The sequence below is a fragment of the Delphinapterus leucas genome, chromosome 11, assembly GCF_059928025.1.
Source record: "Delphinapterus leucas isolate spDelLeu-1000000601 "Yukka" chromosome 11, BTC_Dleu_Yukka2, whole genome shotgun sequence".
NCBI classification, from domain to species: domain Eukaryota; kingdom Metazoa; phylum Chordata; class Mammalia; order Artiodactyla; family Monodontidae; genus Delphinapterus; species Delphinapterus leucas.
Window position 1 is genome coordinate 62,470,367 of NC_143139.1, and position 17,274 is coordinate 62,487,640.

Below are 17,274 nucleotides of genomic sequence, written 5' to 3' on the forward strand. Positions count from 1 at the left end.
CCAGTTGCCAGTTGACACTATATTTTCATTTCAAGCTTATGTAGAACAATAAGCCACACTCTTCCCTTTGTTTCTCCCTTCAGGGGTAGAAGAAAACAGTTTGGACAGTTTTGTTTTTGATACGCTGATTCCTAAACCAATTACCCAAAGGTACTTTAACTTGTTGATGGAGCATCACAGAATTATACTCTCAGGACCTAGTGGTACTGGAAAGACCTATTTAGCAAACAAACTTGCTGAATACGTAATAACCAAATCTGGGAGGAAAAAAACAGAGGATGCAATTGCCACTTTTAATGTGGACCACAAGTCTAGTAAGGTAAGTCACAGGCTCCTAAGACAACTGCTATTTATCCGTGTCTTAAGCAACTAAGCTTTCAGATTATATGAAACTTCCATATTGTACATGGAAGCATATCCAGCTCTTCAGCTAAAACTAGAATCTGGTGAATGACTAAACCCTATTTCATGAATTTGAACAAGACTGCTCAGTGACATTCAGGTATCAGGTATTCACAAGCATTGAGAATGGACAGAAGAAAAGGACAGAGTCTCTGTTGTCTGATTTCTCGTAGACATCATCTAGGAAGTATTAGAGCAGAAAGAGATCCATGCAAATACCACAGAAACAAGAGGCCATGACTCTTCCTGCAGAATCAGAGCTTTATAAAAGCCAATACTTGGTCTAGGTCATAATAAATAAGTAGGAATTAACTGGGATGTTGCAGCAATGGGGATTTGGGTGTAATTCATATATTCTAAGCAGAAATTCTGGGAGCAGCAATTTGTTAACATCATATTTCTATAGGATTTCTGCTTAGGAACCTTAGGAAATTGAATAATATTCCATTTCACCATCTGCTAAGGTTTAATGTACCATAATCATCCTGAGTGCTCTCAGCTCTTAAATAGGCATGAGGGGCTATAAAACCCAGCCAGTACTTTCGTATATTCAGAGTGAAATAAAGAATCCTAAGAAGGAAATAGTTGATGCCTAACATATTCCTAACACTGGACTATTTTTGCCTATAGTTATTCATTTACATTCTCAATCAGTGCAACCTAAGGTTCTCTTAGGAAACTACATCTGGTATAAGCAATACCTTGAAGATATCCAGATGATACTGGGTTCTGTTGTTTTTCTAGAGATAACCTGGTTAGATGATCTAAACTGACCCAGTCTCGCAGAAACCTCTGGCCTGCAAATTTTTAGAAAAGAAACATGACTCCCCAAAGCAACCCAAACCCACTGGATTCTTGACATAAACAAGACATTTAATTTAGTGAACAAAAATTTCTTAAAGGAGTAGTTCATTAAGTCCATATCACTGACCAACTGTGGGACCTAGGGCTGATTGTTAAATTTCTTTGTGCCTTACTTTTCCCAGCTGTAAAATGGGAAAAAATAGTGAGGTTGTGGTAAGGACTAAATGGGTGTGTATCTGTGTGTGTGTGTGAGAGAGAGACAGACAGATAGACAGACAGATAGAAGCAGGGAGAGGGAGAGAATAGTACAAGTAGCAAGCACCACCTAAGGGTTGCCTGCAGTTATTAATTATAGCTCTTGGTTCCCAATACTGTAACGGTTTCTTACACAAATACACACAGACACATACAGACCACCCACCCCCATCACATACACGGATCTTTGTTCAAAACTGGCTTATATGTATTTTTCAAGGAGAACAAAGGTGTGTATAAAGCATGATGGGATCTCTTAATGTGGACTTAATACAGCACATGAATTCCGAATGTTTCTTTGGAACTCAACACTATTTGGATTGTGGTTGAACCACCCATTCTCATTTCAAGTAGAGAGAGACATGGCACCTGAGGCAGAATATTGAACTCTTCTTTTTTTTTTGCGGTACGCGGGCCTCTCACTGCTGTGGCCTCTCCCGTTGCGGAGCACAGGCTCCAGACGCGCAGGCTCAGCGGCCATGGCTCACGGGCCTAGCTGCTCCGCGGCATGTGGGATCTTCCCGGACCGGGGCACGAACCCGTGTCCCCTGCATCGGCAGGCGGACTCTCAACCACTGTGCCACCAGGGAAGCCTTGAACTCTTCTTTAAGCAGAAGCAGGAAGAGCACAGTTGTTTGCTTCAGCCTACACCTTTAATGCCTCCAGTGAATTCTGGGTCTCCTCATAGCTTTATTTAAAAGCTTTTAGCACATTTTGTTTTCTTTTCAGCCAAAATGATGAAAGAATTGGCATCTCTTAATTACCCTCAGTGCTCTCTTTGGTGTTTCCTTAATGTTGATGTGACAGAACTCTTTAGAAGTTACTTCTGTTATGAAAAAAACAAGTGGTTGGAAGATAAGAGAAGAATAGATTTATTAGAGGAAACAGGCATTTTGATAAAGTTGGAAAATCACTTAAAATCAAGTTTCGAATCAGATAGATTGACTTGGATATAATTCGACATGCTAAAATAAAGTAGGGTAACTTAACATTAGTTCTAAAATTTGCCTCACTCCAAAATATACTGTTATATATAAGTTCTTTTTATTTCAGTTTAAAAAAAGTGTTTAGTACTTGGAGATATTCTTAATCAATAATAATTTATATGTCCTTTAAAATTTGATCAAATATATCCAGCACTCTTATTTTCTACTTTTTCTGAATAAAATCACTTGTGCCATTATGAGGTCAGTTTAATCTTTGTTATTACAAACTGATGAAAAATGAAGCTTGCCAAGAGCCTTTGAACAGAACAAATGATGCTAGTAAACAGTAATAGGAAGAAATCCATGGACAAATCACATGGCATTCATCACCAAGAAAGCACAAACTACGACTAACAAATGCTTATTGTTTCTTTAGGTTTGTAAGATTTGAATGAGCTGTCAGTAATGTTGCATACCAAGTCATGGCCAGAGAATTTGGCCAATTCTTGCCAAATTGTCAGAGAATCCACACTTTATTTTCGGGGGGTTGATGGTATGTGAGAGTGGTATAGAGAAATGGGGATGACAGGTTGGGATTGTAGGAAGGATGCTGCCAAGTGTAGATTTACTTAAGTAAAGGGTGAATGAGGTACGAAATAAATTCTTTTCCTGAGAAATGGAACTGTGTAACTGCTGACATGCTTTCTGCTATGCCTTCGATAGCTCTGAAGAGACAAAGCCACAAATCACTCACTGATTCCAAAAAAAGCCAATAATAAACCATCAAATGAAAAAAATCTTTTCATGTTTTTGTTCCCTCTGCATTTTACATTCTTTTCCTCTTCCCACTCTTCAAGCCCTCTCTCGAGTTGCCAGCTGGAATATTTTGATTGAAAGCAGGACACATAAACAGTTACACTTTGTGACATTTGATACGGTGGGCCCAGAGGCTAGAGATGGATTTAGTAAAGAATATGTGGCCAACTGAAGCCACTTGGAATGTTAGGTGGGAAAAGATCAGAAAGCTGGACTTGGCAGATTCATTGTGAGTGTGTCTGGAGTCAAAATCAGAGATAGCAATGATCAATAGTTTTTGTATAACTGCTGTGTTCTGTGTATATTTTCAAAGCATGGGATTCATCTCATTATCAATGTCCATCTAGTAGATATACCTGTTTTTTTCTGCCTGATTAGATCTTGGACATGAAACTTCTAATGCTAATGTATCAGTACTTCAATCTAAGATTTTACCCTGATTAAGCTAGAGTGGGGATCATGAAGTGATTTCAAAAAGGTTTGAGAAAACTCAAGTTGTATGACCAAATTATTTGTGTATGCCTGTTTCCACTTGTGACTGGTCCATAGCTTTCATTAGATTCCCAAAGGGATCTACTACCCTTCTCAAGATGAGAGAGGACCACAATAGAATCTAATGGCCCTATTTTTCCAAAATCACCCGGTGATTCTTCTTTACCAAATTCAGTTCAAACTTCTCCCGCTCCCCTGCCCCCTTCAGCTCCACCACCTCCTCCTCTCCCCCCACCTCTCTCTCCCTCTTTTGATCCGTATATACTAAATTGCTATAATTGATCCCCCTTTCTAGAAATTGTTCTGATTTTCATGATTTTCATTCTCTCCTTGTCTCCTTCCTACCCTCTAGTAAGCTGCTGCTCAGTGCCTTTCACTGACTGTTTTTCCTTCACCTTCCAGTAAATGAAAATATCCCCCAACACTCTTTTCTCTCCCACTTCTGTTCTCATCTGGATAACTCCCTTGTTTCAACTTGTATTGGCTCCAATTGGACAGTATTGGGTGTGCCCACTCTTCCATATGGTAGGCATTTCTATTAGCTTATAAGTATGTTTTCATTAGTATACTAAATATACATGTTTAGGAATGCCAGTTTCAATTCTTGTATATTTGTGATGTATCTGTGAAAATATATCACAAATCCATCTTCTTTCATCCATCTCTACTACCATTACCCTCCCACCCAAATAAACACTCTGTCATTTACTTGGACTATTGCAATTGTTTACTAACTGCTTGATTTACAACTTGCATTAAATCCCCCTTCTCTCTCTGCCTCTTTATCCTTGCACCTCATGGAAATAGAATGTCTTCTATTCATTCATAATTCTTCTTTCATAATTAAAAGCTGACCACATTAAAATCCTGCAGTGTTTCCCCACTGCTTTCTGCTCTAGGTCAAAAATCTTCCCATACTTCTACTATTTCTCTTGAGTTCCACAGTGTCTCTTGGCTTCAGCAATTTCAGTATCTCTTGACTGGTTTCTCTTCCTCCTTTGCAATATACTTACCACACTTTGAAATCATGATTCTGACTACATCACTCAGATCCCCAGAATAGTCAATGTTTCTTCACTGTCAGTAGGAAAAGTCCAGTAGTCTTACCAACCATTCAAGGTTGCAAACTTTCCTTTCCAATTTATTTACCACTCTTTCACAAAACATATACTACTGGGTTTTTCCTACATGGATATCATATTTTTATGTTTCTGCCTTTGTTCTTCTCCATCTATGAAGAAAGCGCTTCTTCCATTTTTAAGCATCACAGTATTACCTAATCTTTAAAATAAAGGGTTAATAGCAAATAATACTGCCACCACAAAATCTTTCCCAGAAGCTACAAGTAATCTTTACATGCTCTGAACAAAATCTTTAGTGTATATTCTTTTGCAGTAACGTATTAGTTTTCACTGTGAATTTTAGTTATCTATATACATGCCTAACCTATTCTGGGCAGTAAGCATCTTGAATGTGTTTTCCATTTCTAATTAATCATCCTATCCTTCACATGTATGTTTCCTTCGATAAATAAATTTCTCTACCCTGGGGAAAACAACAACATATGAATGGTGCACATGTTTATATAGTAAAATCCAAATTCCTCTGCATGGATTCAAAGTCTTTTCGATTTCCCCTTTCATTGAGATCACTACTGCCATGGACCATTTCTCTTGCAAAAGCAGAACACCAGTATTTCTCCCAACACATCACACACTCGTATCTTCCACCTCTTACGCTTTACTCTTTATTCTTCAATTATACCTCCTGCCCTCATACTCTATAGTTCTATGAACCTTAAATCTGGACTAGATGCCTCTCTTTAGTTTTTCTATAGTGTTTTATGCATTTCAGTTATCACATTGCCTTGAGACTTACTTGTTGGCCTGCCTTTCTATCAACTCTAATGCCTGAACATAAAAGTAATCTCTAAATCCTTGGTGCCAGAGTACCTGGCACATAGTAGGCGCTTGCTAAAGCTGTGTTGAAAGAGTAAAAAACTACATACTTATCATTTGGAATTCTATTCATTCATTATTCAAGATCCATCATGAAATTGTTTTTTAACCCTGCTCAAGATGTACAAATGGAAAATGTCATTGTAAATATGCAAATATTATGGAAATGCTCTTACTGATTAGGATAATTCTAAGAAATCTAATTATATTTCTGGCCTACCCATCTGTGAGAGCAATCAGTGAACTGGTTATCATATTTAGATTAAAAGCTATTAGAAAGGAATAATATCTGTAAAGAACCAAGAAGCTTAATAAATGCTAAATTCTAATGTCAAGTGACCTAATGAAATATAACACATTTTGTCTGTTGTTATAAATTACAACAATTACAAGCAGATAATAACTAAATAACAAATCAACCAACCAACCAACCTACCACAGTTTTATTTGAGTCCCAGGGCTGTATTTTCAGATGCACCTCATCAAAATGAATTGGAATTAAAATATTTAAAGTCTTATTGGAAACTTAGGGGTGCCATTTTGGATTTAGTCTATACTTGAAATTATAAGGTTTGCTAAAATCCATCTTTATCATTGTAATACCAAAAACAAGAATGAATCTCAGTATTTGTGGTTTATCCTAAGAGCTCATATCCAGAATTCTTTTTTTTTTCACTTTTCTTCCAGGGAGAAAACAACTGAGGAGTGTGTCCTTGTGTTTACAGCTTTATATTTACTTCAGGTGTCCTGTACTGGCTTTTCTCTTTCCTTTAAAAGTGTATCCTCTCAACATTGTATGTTTTTTTGCTTTGTAGAGTAAGGTTTTATATCAATGGAATGATCTGTGAGTTTTAATCAAAGAACCTGGATGGACGACAAAATGTATCATTCCTAAACTATGAATTGCTTTCCATTGGTATAAATTTCTCATTAACATATTTGTTTTCTTTTTTTTTAAAGGAATTGCAACAATATCTAGCTAACCTGGCTGAACAATGCAGTGCGGATAATAACGGTGTAGAGCTTCCAGTTGTAATAATTCTTGATAATCTTCATCATGTGGGCTCTTTGAGTGATATCTTCAATGGTTTTCTCAACTGTAAATACAATAAATGGTATGCTTGTGAAATATTTCGAGTGATAAGATATGAAAAAATGGTGATCAGATACGCATTCTTGTGCCTTTATACCTTTTAAGACGTATAGTGGATGCTATTAATTTGAGAAGCCTTCATTACTATTATACCATATTTCCAAAGAACCACTGTGTGTTCATTAGAACATCTGTTTATTCATTCAACAATTGCGTCCCAGGCACTTTTATGGCAACATTACTTACTTGATGATGTTAACTTCTACAGGTATGCTGGAAGTCTGGGAGACCATTATCAATGATGGAATGTTTGAATCAGGGAAATTAAGAACTAGAACGAAGCTATAGAGCTCTTGTTTCACTCTTAGTCCATTTAAAGTTTAAATTCAGCCTTCCTATAGAAATAATTTTAATACATTCAGATATACCTCTCTCCACTAGTGATTCTAATTTTTATTTACATGAAAGAAAAGGTTAAAGTAGAGTATAAAAAAAATCTGAAAACCCACTTAAGATTCACTATAGTATGGCCTCTAAAAAAGGACATATAAGAACAACAACATAAATGTTAGCTTTAATGGTGCAAGTAACCCAGTTATCTCTGCTAGAGATTTTTTAAATGTTAAAAATTAATCAGCATAAAATAAATATTGAAACAAGAATATAAATTCTTTCATGTTATTAAGAACCTTTGAAATAATTATGAAACAAAAGAAAAAATTAATGAATTAGATTATAAGCACAAGAATCATAAGCTGTTGGAGTAGAGAGACCACTGTGGTTGTTCTGTCTAATCTTTGCATTTCATAGATGAGAAGACTTGGGCTTATAGAGGGAAAATGATTTGCTTAGGATGCCAGATCTGAAGTTAGAACCCCAAATCTTAATTTCCAGTTTAGTGATCTTTGTCATTTTCCAACCAACCACTACAGAATTACCCTTTTACAGCCTAATGTTAAAATGGAAAAATCCATATTTATCTAAATTGCTTTCGCAGACAATTTTAATGTATTAATCTCTTTTACCTTTAGTACATATAAACTTTCTTTTTTTTCCCCAGTCCATATATTATTGGAACAATGAATCAGGGAGTTTCTTCATCACCAAATCTAGAGCTGCATCACAATTTCAGGTGAAGATAAATTGAATTTTTTTCATATTGTCTCTTTTCTGTTTGCTTTTGGTTATTGTTTTTTCCATTTGTACATTGAGAAACCCTGCCAGTGGTGACCTGGGGTGTGAAAATAATTCTCACTTCTTCTGACACTCTTTCTCAAGCAGACATTTTGTGATCCTCAACCTGTAATCAGAAGTGTTTCTTTCAAAAAGAAGAAAAAAGAAATGTTTTTTCTGCTCACTATGTCACTGGCTAAAGTAGAGCACTTTTTTTCTAAGTGTGAGAAATGTGGAGACAGTTCCTATTTCAGGATTTGTGATTCTCCTACAGAAGAGTGCTCAGCCTGTACATGCCCACTCACTGCTGTGACGCACATAAGCTTCTCTTTAGCTCAAGATGAAAAGTTAGTTACAGTATAGCTCTAATGCTAATAGACCTTCTCATCCCTTTGATCATTAACATATGGCCACCAATTAAATTAGGAACATTATTACTTTATATTGGAAAGAGAATCACTGTGGACTTAAAGTTTAATTTATATAAAAGTTTAATTTATGTAAAGATTTCTGAGTTTTTGGGTTTTTTCTCTCTTTTTGTAGGTGGGTACTATGTGCAAACCACACAGAACCAGTAAAAGGCTTTTTAGGCAGATATCTTCGAAGGAAACTGATAGAGATGGAAATTGAAAGGAACATACGCAATAATGACCTAGTCAAAATTATAGATTGGATTCCTAAGACATGGCATCATCTCAACAGTTTTTTGGAAACACACAGTTCTTCTGATGTTACCATTGGTGAGTTCCAAAATTGCAATATGCCATTTTCCAGGAACTACGAGTACGTGGTAAAGATGGCCAGATTGGAGGGCAGAAAATAACAAGTGAAGCTAATGTTTTTCAAGCTCCCAGAGATTTAAGTTTTCATTTTTTTTTCCTTCTGAAAGTTTGCCTTCTTCCAAGCTTTGCATAAATATTTCTAATTAGATTTATTTTGTCTGACTATTATGGTTTACTAAGATTTTACTGACATCGAATAAGTTTAATATAGACAAATATCTAAAAATCAGATAACCATTTGAAATAAATTGTATCTGTTTAGAGTACCTTTTTTATGCTAAAAACAAATATTAGCTTATGGCTCATATCAAATATAGTTGTGAGAGAAGATTTTAGTTAGAGGTAATTTAAGTGTTTTACATTTTTCATGAAGACAAAATTGTTTGAATTATTTTCTTGAGTTGGCATAAAGATGTTTGTTTTTGTATTCCTTCTTAAATTGCACGAAAAAAATGTCCCTTTCCCATTGCGGTGGATCATAAAGACATACTCACTAAAGACACAGTGTAAATTAGAAAGAAAAATTCTATATTTGTGATCAGAAGACCAAGGCAGAGACCCACTTCTGCAAATAATGACATATTTTATATTTGACAATTCATTCCAGCATAGTTTTGTCATTTGTAAAATGGGGCAGATTGACCGGATTATGACCTTTAAGGTTTCTCCCAATGCTAAAATGTTACATTTTAGATTAAGGTTTTAGTGTAAAAAGAAAGGAGGGTCCTGGAGATTGGGTCTTCAGTGAAACACACTTTAATATAATCAAACTAGCCAAGATTATAATTTTCTAAGAATCCTATAAGAAACATTCCCCCCAAATGGTGTCTAAATATGGGTTCTTAAAAATGTTTTGTTATTTGTTTCTTCTCAGGTCCTCGACTTTTCCTTCCTTGCCCCATGGATGTAGAAGGTTCTAGAGTATGGTTCATGGATCTCTGGAACTATTCTTTGGTACCTTATATTCTGGAGGCAGTGAGAGAAGGTCTGCAGGTATAGTACTCAATTTTCTTTACTGTTTTTAAAAACTAAGTGAAAAAAGTCATCCTTTAAAAGCAAAAATAATTCATTTCTCTGCGTATTTGAGCAGAAAAATAAGGCATGAACTATATAAATATAGTGGTAAAGTTTGAAAGAACAAATAGTATACACTACTTTTTTTCTGTTCTGAGAAAAATATGTAGGAGAAAGAGAAAGCACAGTTATTCTAACAAGTACACATTGAAGGCCAAATTTATTGCCATAGGTGTTTACAAACCTGTTTTTTTTTTTAATATTTATTTATTTATTTATCGGCTGCACTGGGTCTTAGTTGCAGCACCCGGGATTTTCGTTGCGGCACACGGGCTCTTTGTTACAGTGCACAGGCTTCTCTCTAGTTGTGGCACGCAGGGTCATTAGTTGTGACGCGAGGACTCTCTAGTTGTGGCATATGGGCTTAGTTGCCCTGCAGCATGTGGGATCTTAGTTCCCTGACCAGGGATCGAACCAGCGTCCCCTGCATTGTAAGATGGATTCTCAACCACTGGACCACCAGGGAAGTCCCCAGACCTGTGCTTATTAGATAGCTAGATAATTGCACAGTTCTACATCTTATAAGAAAGGCATGTTTATACGGACCTTGATCATTTATTCTCTTCTTATCTAATCTGCAACAAGTAGTTTTTGCTTATAGTTTCCTTGCTTCAGGATATTTCTTTTTTGAAGCCCTTTAACGTCACTTGTAAGATCCTTTACTATTTATGAGAGTGCTCTAAATCTAAGGCATTTGACTTTTTAAAATCTATGGCAGGCGGGTTCAGGAGCGCCCCTGCTGTCCCTGTCATCCACCTTTCATCCACCCCTTCTATTTACTCTTCACTGAGAAGTCAAAATATATCACTAATAAGAAAACCCTTTTTCTTCAATAAAATGTATCATCCCTTTTCCATCACTCTTGATTTTTCCTTATATTGAAGTTGAAATTTCATGAAATTGTAGAATTATAAAACTTATGTGTGAATATTTTAAGATTGATATTGTATAATTACCAAACTTGTGGCAGAAAAATCCAGTCATCTTTACAATAACTTAGCTAAGGTTTAGGTAGTATTTTGCTTAGGCATCTCTATTTCTGGTTATCACAACTGCTGCTAGAATTAAGATATACTTCACGCTTCTCACATTTTGTCATCTGCAATACTGTGTTAAGTCTTTATTTTACTGTCTAAAAAAACTGGTTTTCTACTTTACTTCATTTTGCTTCCTTTTACCATCATGCTTTCCTCACCTAGTAGAAGGGCATGGCAGTGATTTAGAACTATCATATTACGAGGGTGTTCTGAGAATTCAGAGGTAATGATCCTAGAGAACGCTATCAATTGGTTCTAATCCATATTTAAATAACTCAATTTCATATTTTTAAGGGTATAAGCCAAACTAGCCCCAGAAAGTGTCTCCAACAAAATTAAAGACTGTACCAAAGGTTTTTATTTTTCAAGTATAACATAGCACATGTGAGGATTCCTCTAAACCTATTATGCTATCTCAGATGTGAGTTGGGTCTCTTGATTTCAACCATTTTTACCAAAAAAATATATATATATATTTTTTTAATGAAAATGTATTTAAAATATTCACAGTCATAATTTTAGAATAAATATTTAAATGAATTATTTGTTCTCTAGATACTATTTCAGTATTAATAAACTAGGATCCAAATCTTTATATATGAAATTCTCCTTATTTCGTATTCATTTGCTAATATCTAGAAAGAATTAGAAGCGTTTTAAAAACTCAAAAACCATGATACCTAAAAATCCTTAGATCTCATTTTTTTAACTACATAGTGTTTTTAATATTTAAGTCAATATTATTTATAAAACACTGTCCTGAGAATTATCATACTATAAAGCTTCCATTCAAACAAAGGCATAATCACTAAGGTAATACCAGTTTCCCAAACTGAGAGATACTTCAAAAAAAATTTTTGAGGAGGGATTAAAAGATCTCAAGTTTTATGCTGTGGTTCTAGATGTTTAGTAGTAGGTTAGTGTGAAAGCTGGCTCAACCATGATGTAGGGAGTAGCTGGGTGTTGGTGGGGGTTGGTGGCAGGAGGCAGGGGGCAGGAGGAATTCAGCACTTGGAGAGAAAAAGGAAAACCCTTTGGTGAGTAGAGAGTTCTCATTGCTACTGAAGGATACGCTGGACCAGAAGTCTGTTGGCAGATGATGTTCTTGGGATGGTCCATATGTGACTTCTGGAGGAACAGGAGAAAAAGGAATCACACATGTCATGAACCATTTCCTTGGATATCCTGGCAACAAAGAACCATGAATTGGAACAAGAGGTGGAAAAACAAAGCATGGTTACAAAGATGAAAATCTGAGTTGAGAGGAATAGAAAAAGCTCTCTTCAAATGAAGGCGGATACTTTGATGGGGAACCGTATGGGGAATACACTTTACCAGATGTTCTAGTTGAAAAAAACACTGGTGATGCACTGGATTCCAATGTTTATTCTGATGATTCTATCTTTCTTGAAACGTCAACAATCAGATTATCTCCTTCTGAATGTTTATATTTCATTTCTTTCAATTCTTCTTCTATAGCATCTATTTTACTCTGGAATATAGAATTGAGCCTGTTTAGCTTTCTATTGGTCGCCCCCAATTTTGCTGTCCTTGATGATTCTTTAAAGGCTGACACCTGTTGATTCTACTAGACTTCCATATTTTTTTGGAAACATTTCCTTTCCAAGAATTATATGCTTTCCTTCAATTAGTTTAAGTTGTATAGCAAGCTATGTTTTACATCCTCTATAAAGTAGATTTTTAACTGAGAGAAATTTTCTGCTCTAAAAGAAGAGAACTATTAAAAAAAAAAAAAAAGAAAAGAAAACTAACCATTGCCACCCCTACCATCATCCCCTAAACAAATGCACAGCTATCAAGACCTGAACTTTTTTTTTTCTTAAGACAAGCTGCCACAATGTCATACAACTTCTCCAGGAGAAACTCAAAAGAGAGTTCCAAGGCAGCCATGGGCTTTCATGGCCTCAATGTCCGCCATTTTGCTTTTGTCTCACTGAACCACAAGAAGCCACATAGAACACTTAACACGGTGTTCTGTACCATCCACGACCAAGATGTGTATACACCTAGTAACCAGGATTGCCCTCAGTGGAGTAGGAGAGTCCATTAAAGAACTAGCGCACCCATGTTACTGTCCTCTTCTCTTAATTTTAACTTTTCTTTCTGTGCCCCTGTGGCTTATACTTTTTTTTTTTTTTTTTTACCAAGTCCCATCAACCTCTTTCTCCTCAGTGTGCCCTTCCCAGTTTGGTTTTGGCTTTGCGTTCAGCTTAAAAATTCTTTAACATCGCTTGGATTCATCTGCCCTCTACTCCACTGCCAGTACTTTAACCAGGCTTTATAATCTCTTTCTATTAACTTTCTCCCTCCATATGAGTTTTGACAAATCTTTCATTTCCCATGATTCTCCTCTTTTACTAGTGGCCTTATAAAAAAATATCTAAAAAGAGTTTTAATGGGAAGCAGTGAGATTATAGAGGAAGTTAATCTGAGGGAAATGGTTGTCGGAGAAAGGATTCTTATTTTCAAGGAAAATTTGAGTAGAATGAAGTGGACAGAGAAAAGAAGTCTCTTTTATTCACCATCTTTCCAAAGTGCACTTTAGTAAAGAAAGCTATTTAGTGTCTAGCTTTTTAATTTCTCCATTACTGGAACTTTCCTTTCTCAATGATGAGCTTTCTTTTAGTTTGTAAATTACTAACAAAGATAAATGGGGCAGCCATTTCTTCATGTATTTAAAATAAAGCTCCCTCATGCTCTCCTCCAAATGTTGATAACCTATCCCAAATGTTCAGCTTTATTTTGTCTCAAGCTTTATTTTGTCTAGCCTTCAAGTTTTAAGTGAACTATATAGAGAGATATATGTTTAAAATCTGGAAAATTTTGTATGGACACTTCATTCCCCTGAGTCCCATAGGAACTCAGTGTGCAAAGGAATCAATCAATTAGTAGTCACCTTTTGTACTGAATAGAAATGCATTTTATATGTGCTAAATTTGTGATCACTTTTTAGATGTATGGGAAACGAGCACCCTGGGAAGATCCCTCAAAGTGGGTGCTTGATACATACCCATGGAGCTCAGCATCTTTGCCTCAGGAGGGCCCAGCATTACTTCAGTTGAGACCAGAAGATGTTGGGTATGAGGGCTGCATATCCACAAAGGAAGCTACAACCTCAAAGCACATTCCACAAACTGACACAGAGGGGGATCCCCTGGTAAGAAGCTGATGTTTGGTTCTTCCTATATAATCTTGACTATAGTGTGCGGTCATTAGTATTTATGCATCAGAGACATTAGTTATCCTAGGTAATGTTTGAAACTGTCCTGATATTGGTACTCAGTTTTAAAATTTTTACCTTTGGCCTACTTTCATTGGGTGAAACTCTTAAAATGAAAGACCAAACTCATATGCTTAAAAATAATCAAAAAACACTGAAACCAGGCTGAACTCTGCGGCCGTAAGTTTTCTTTTATTATGCAGAAAATTGTGTAAATAAATCAATAAATTTTAAACATTCAGTACTCAATTCATTAGGTATGTAAGAGAAAACTGAATTTTGTTCTAAAATGAAAGAAACCAAAAGAATATAATCTAATGTATGCTTGAAGAACTAAAGAATGTTTTACACGTATCTGACTAAATTTAGAATTAGTCCTCTATTGGCAACAGTAGGGAAGAATAAACTGACTTGAAATCAAAGGGACGTTATTCTCTGCCTTGCTCAGTTTGCAATCATGAAAGGCTTAATATAAGTCAGTAAAACTCCAAAGTATGAATACTCTGAAAATATTAAGTACATGATAGGAAAATGACTTTATTTTTGTATGTATATTTTATTTTTAGAGATGACTTTCCATAGATTGGTATCAAACGTAATGTGTTTGTTAGCTTACTATTCTCTGACTAAAGGGATCACTGGGAAACCAATACAGACAGAAGACATGCTGAGATAAAGGTCATTATGTTACTTAAAACAAACAAAAAAGGAAATGATTAAAATCATAATCTATAACTATACCTAAAGACAGAAAATGACTTGCTATCTTGTGGAATACCCTTATACCAACAACCCCGACATGTATATGTCATCATCATTTCAGCTGATCATTCTGAATATTTGGGGGTTTATATGTGAACTATCTGATAAAGTTTCATGATTTTTTTCCCCAACAAAATGGACACACACAGAAGATTTTGCATACTATTTCAAGAAGTTCCATAAAGTCACAGAGATATAAACATTGACCTACTTAGAGCCCAGGGATCTCTTATTTAGGACTTTTGATCTAGGCTATAAACTTCTTAAGGGCCTGGAGTTGTATTTTTATAACAAGTATCTGGCCCTTTAGCTCATACGTAGCTAGAAATCAACAGTGGTGGTGGAATTGGTTTGAATTCTGCATAATTGTGAGCAGACACTAAGTAATTCCTGATAGGATGATTAAAATGTAATAGAGTAAAATTAAGCCTTAGAGGACAAATATGGGTTATTTCCTCTGAATTTTTTATAAATTCCAGTTCTCCTTTTGCAGATTTTAATACAGTTCCTGATAAAGGTGAGGTGTTTATAAGGTTTGTTTTCAGGGTTACTCTACAGAGTATGGGACATTTAAGGGATGTCTTAAATTTTCCCAATTCCCATAGTCCTGGTCAGCTAAACCCATTAATCACTCCTTTCCCTGGCTCAGAATGCTTTTGTCTTATAGCATGGAAAAGCGATCAGGATCTCCACATTTTGAATGAGAATTTGGGTAAAAAATATCTCTGATTCCTAACCTGCTGCTCACCTAAACATCTTAAGGAGCAAGGGGTTATGATATCTGACATGTTAAATGACAAAAACCTTATCATCTAAAAATCTTTGAATTAGGCACATTCTGATAGAGAAGTAAGCACCTCTCTGCGTTTATTGCTCTATATTTTTATAATTATTGACATAGGTAAAAACATATTTGCAGTCCAATCTAAATCAGAAAAAAATCTACTATTTAATGTCAGTAATATATTTTTGAATCTGAACACGGATGCAAGTGTTTGGCACATCTCACAGTGTTTAAAAATATAATGTGTATTCACCATCAACAAACTCATTAATTTCATTCATTCAGTAAATATTAGTAAATAATAAGTATGTACTCAAGGCTAAGACCTGGTGATCAGAAAATAAATTAGATCTCATTTCTGATCTTAAGAAGCTCACAGCCCAGCCGTGGAGAGAGACATGTATATATATAAATTATAGTAAAATAATGATAGAAGTATATCCTAGATAGATATATCCCAGATAGAGTTGTGAGTCTGTTGAGGAAGTGATTAGGAGAAAGCTCCAGAGGAGGAAAGGCTTGAGCTAGGTCTGGAAGGATGAATAGAAACTCATCATGGGGTTGGGTAGGGAAGATCCAAAATTAAGAAAATAGCACGTGAAACGTGATGGAACAGTACAGTAAAAATAATGAGTTTAGGGAGCTGTATACAAATTGTTGGGATTAGAACAAAAGGGACGGGAGGAATTACAGCTACAGAAGTCTGCAATTGTAAAATCATGTGAAGCCTTGTTTATCTTGTAGGAAGTTAAAATTTTATCACACAGACAATGGGGAGCCACCAAAGGTTTTTGAGCAAGGGACTACCTCATTAGATTTGCAGTTTATAAAGATCACCTTGATAATAGAATAGAGGGCAGATTAAAGGAGAGAGGATGGAGGCTGGGAGACTAGCAGATGTGTAAATACCAGGGATGATAAGGACCTGATGGAGGCGTTACAAATGTAAGACGTTATATTTCTGACCCTGGGTATGGGAAAGAAGGAGGGGGGAAGAGAGGAAGGAAATACTTTTGTAGAGAATAATGATCTATCCGAGTGACTACTGAATGGTATGGAACCTTACCTCCCTCTTGTAATCTCCTTTGACCTGAATGTACAAAGCAACCCTATGAGAAGGCAGAGTAAAGCCTTCATATGTATTTATTATGAATCTGAGATTCTGAACTTATTCTAATAGAACATATTTACTATATGGCACCATTTTCAAAAATTAAGACTTTAATAATACTGTTATTACACGGTAAAACTTTTATAACAGTCAGCATTCAAGTGATTTCAAACATTTGTGACTGAGGTAGAAGCACAACCCTTGAAACCATTTCTGCTCTTGGAAGGTGCTCAAAACACAATTCTCTTTTACAAATCATCTTCACCCAGATGCTTGAATATACAGCCGGCTACTAATAAGGGAGGGATTGACAAAGGAAAGGAAAAAGAGAATATGAATGTGCATGAAGGTAGGGGTGTGTGTGTGTGTGTGTGTGTGTGTGTGTGTGTGTGTGTGTGTGTGTGTGTGTATATGCACTCACACGCACGAGAGAGACAGAGAAACAAGAGAGGAGAGAGAGGGCAAGAGAGAAACAGAATATTGTTGGAGACATTTAGCTTTTTGACTCACTGGGTTTAAGAGGTTATCACCAACTACTTTAATTTCATATCTTTATGTAGCTAG

The 17,274-nt window shown here is 35.8% G+C and overlaps 1 protein-coding gene across 1 annotated transcript in view; it reads left to right on the forward strand.

The window, feature by feature from the left end:
* LOC111167248 (neuron navigator 3) overlaps positions 1-17,274 on the forward strand; it is a 163,779-nt gene that overhangs the window by 141,551 nt on the left and 4,954 nt on the right. The window contains exons 24-29 of the mRNA XM_022559895.3: positions 84-319; positions 6,614-6,768; positions 7,807-7,878; positions 8,463-8,659; positions 9,576-9,694; positions 13,787-13,990. Coding sequence (XP_022415603.2) covers positions 84-319; positions 6,614-6,768; positions 7,807-7,878; positions 8,463-8,659; positions 9,576-9,694; positions 13,787-13,990 — 983 coding nt within the window. The remainder of the gene's footprint in view (positions 1-83; positions 320-6,613; positions 6,769-7,806; positions 7,879-8,462; positions 8,660-9,575; positions 9,695-13,786; positions 13,991-17,274) is intronic.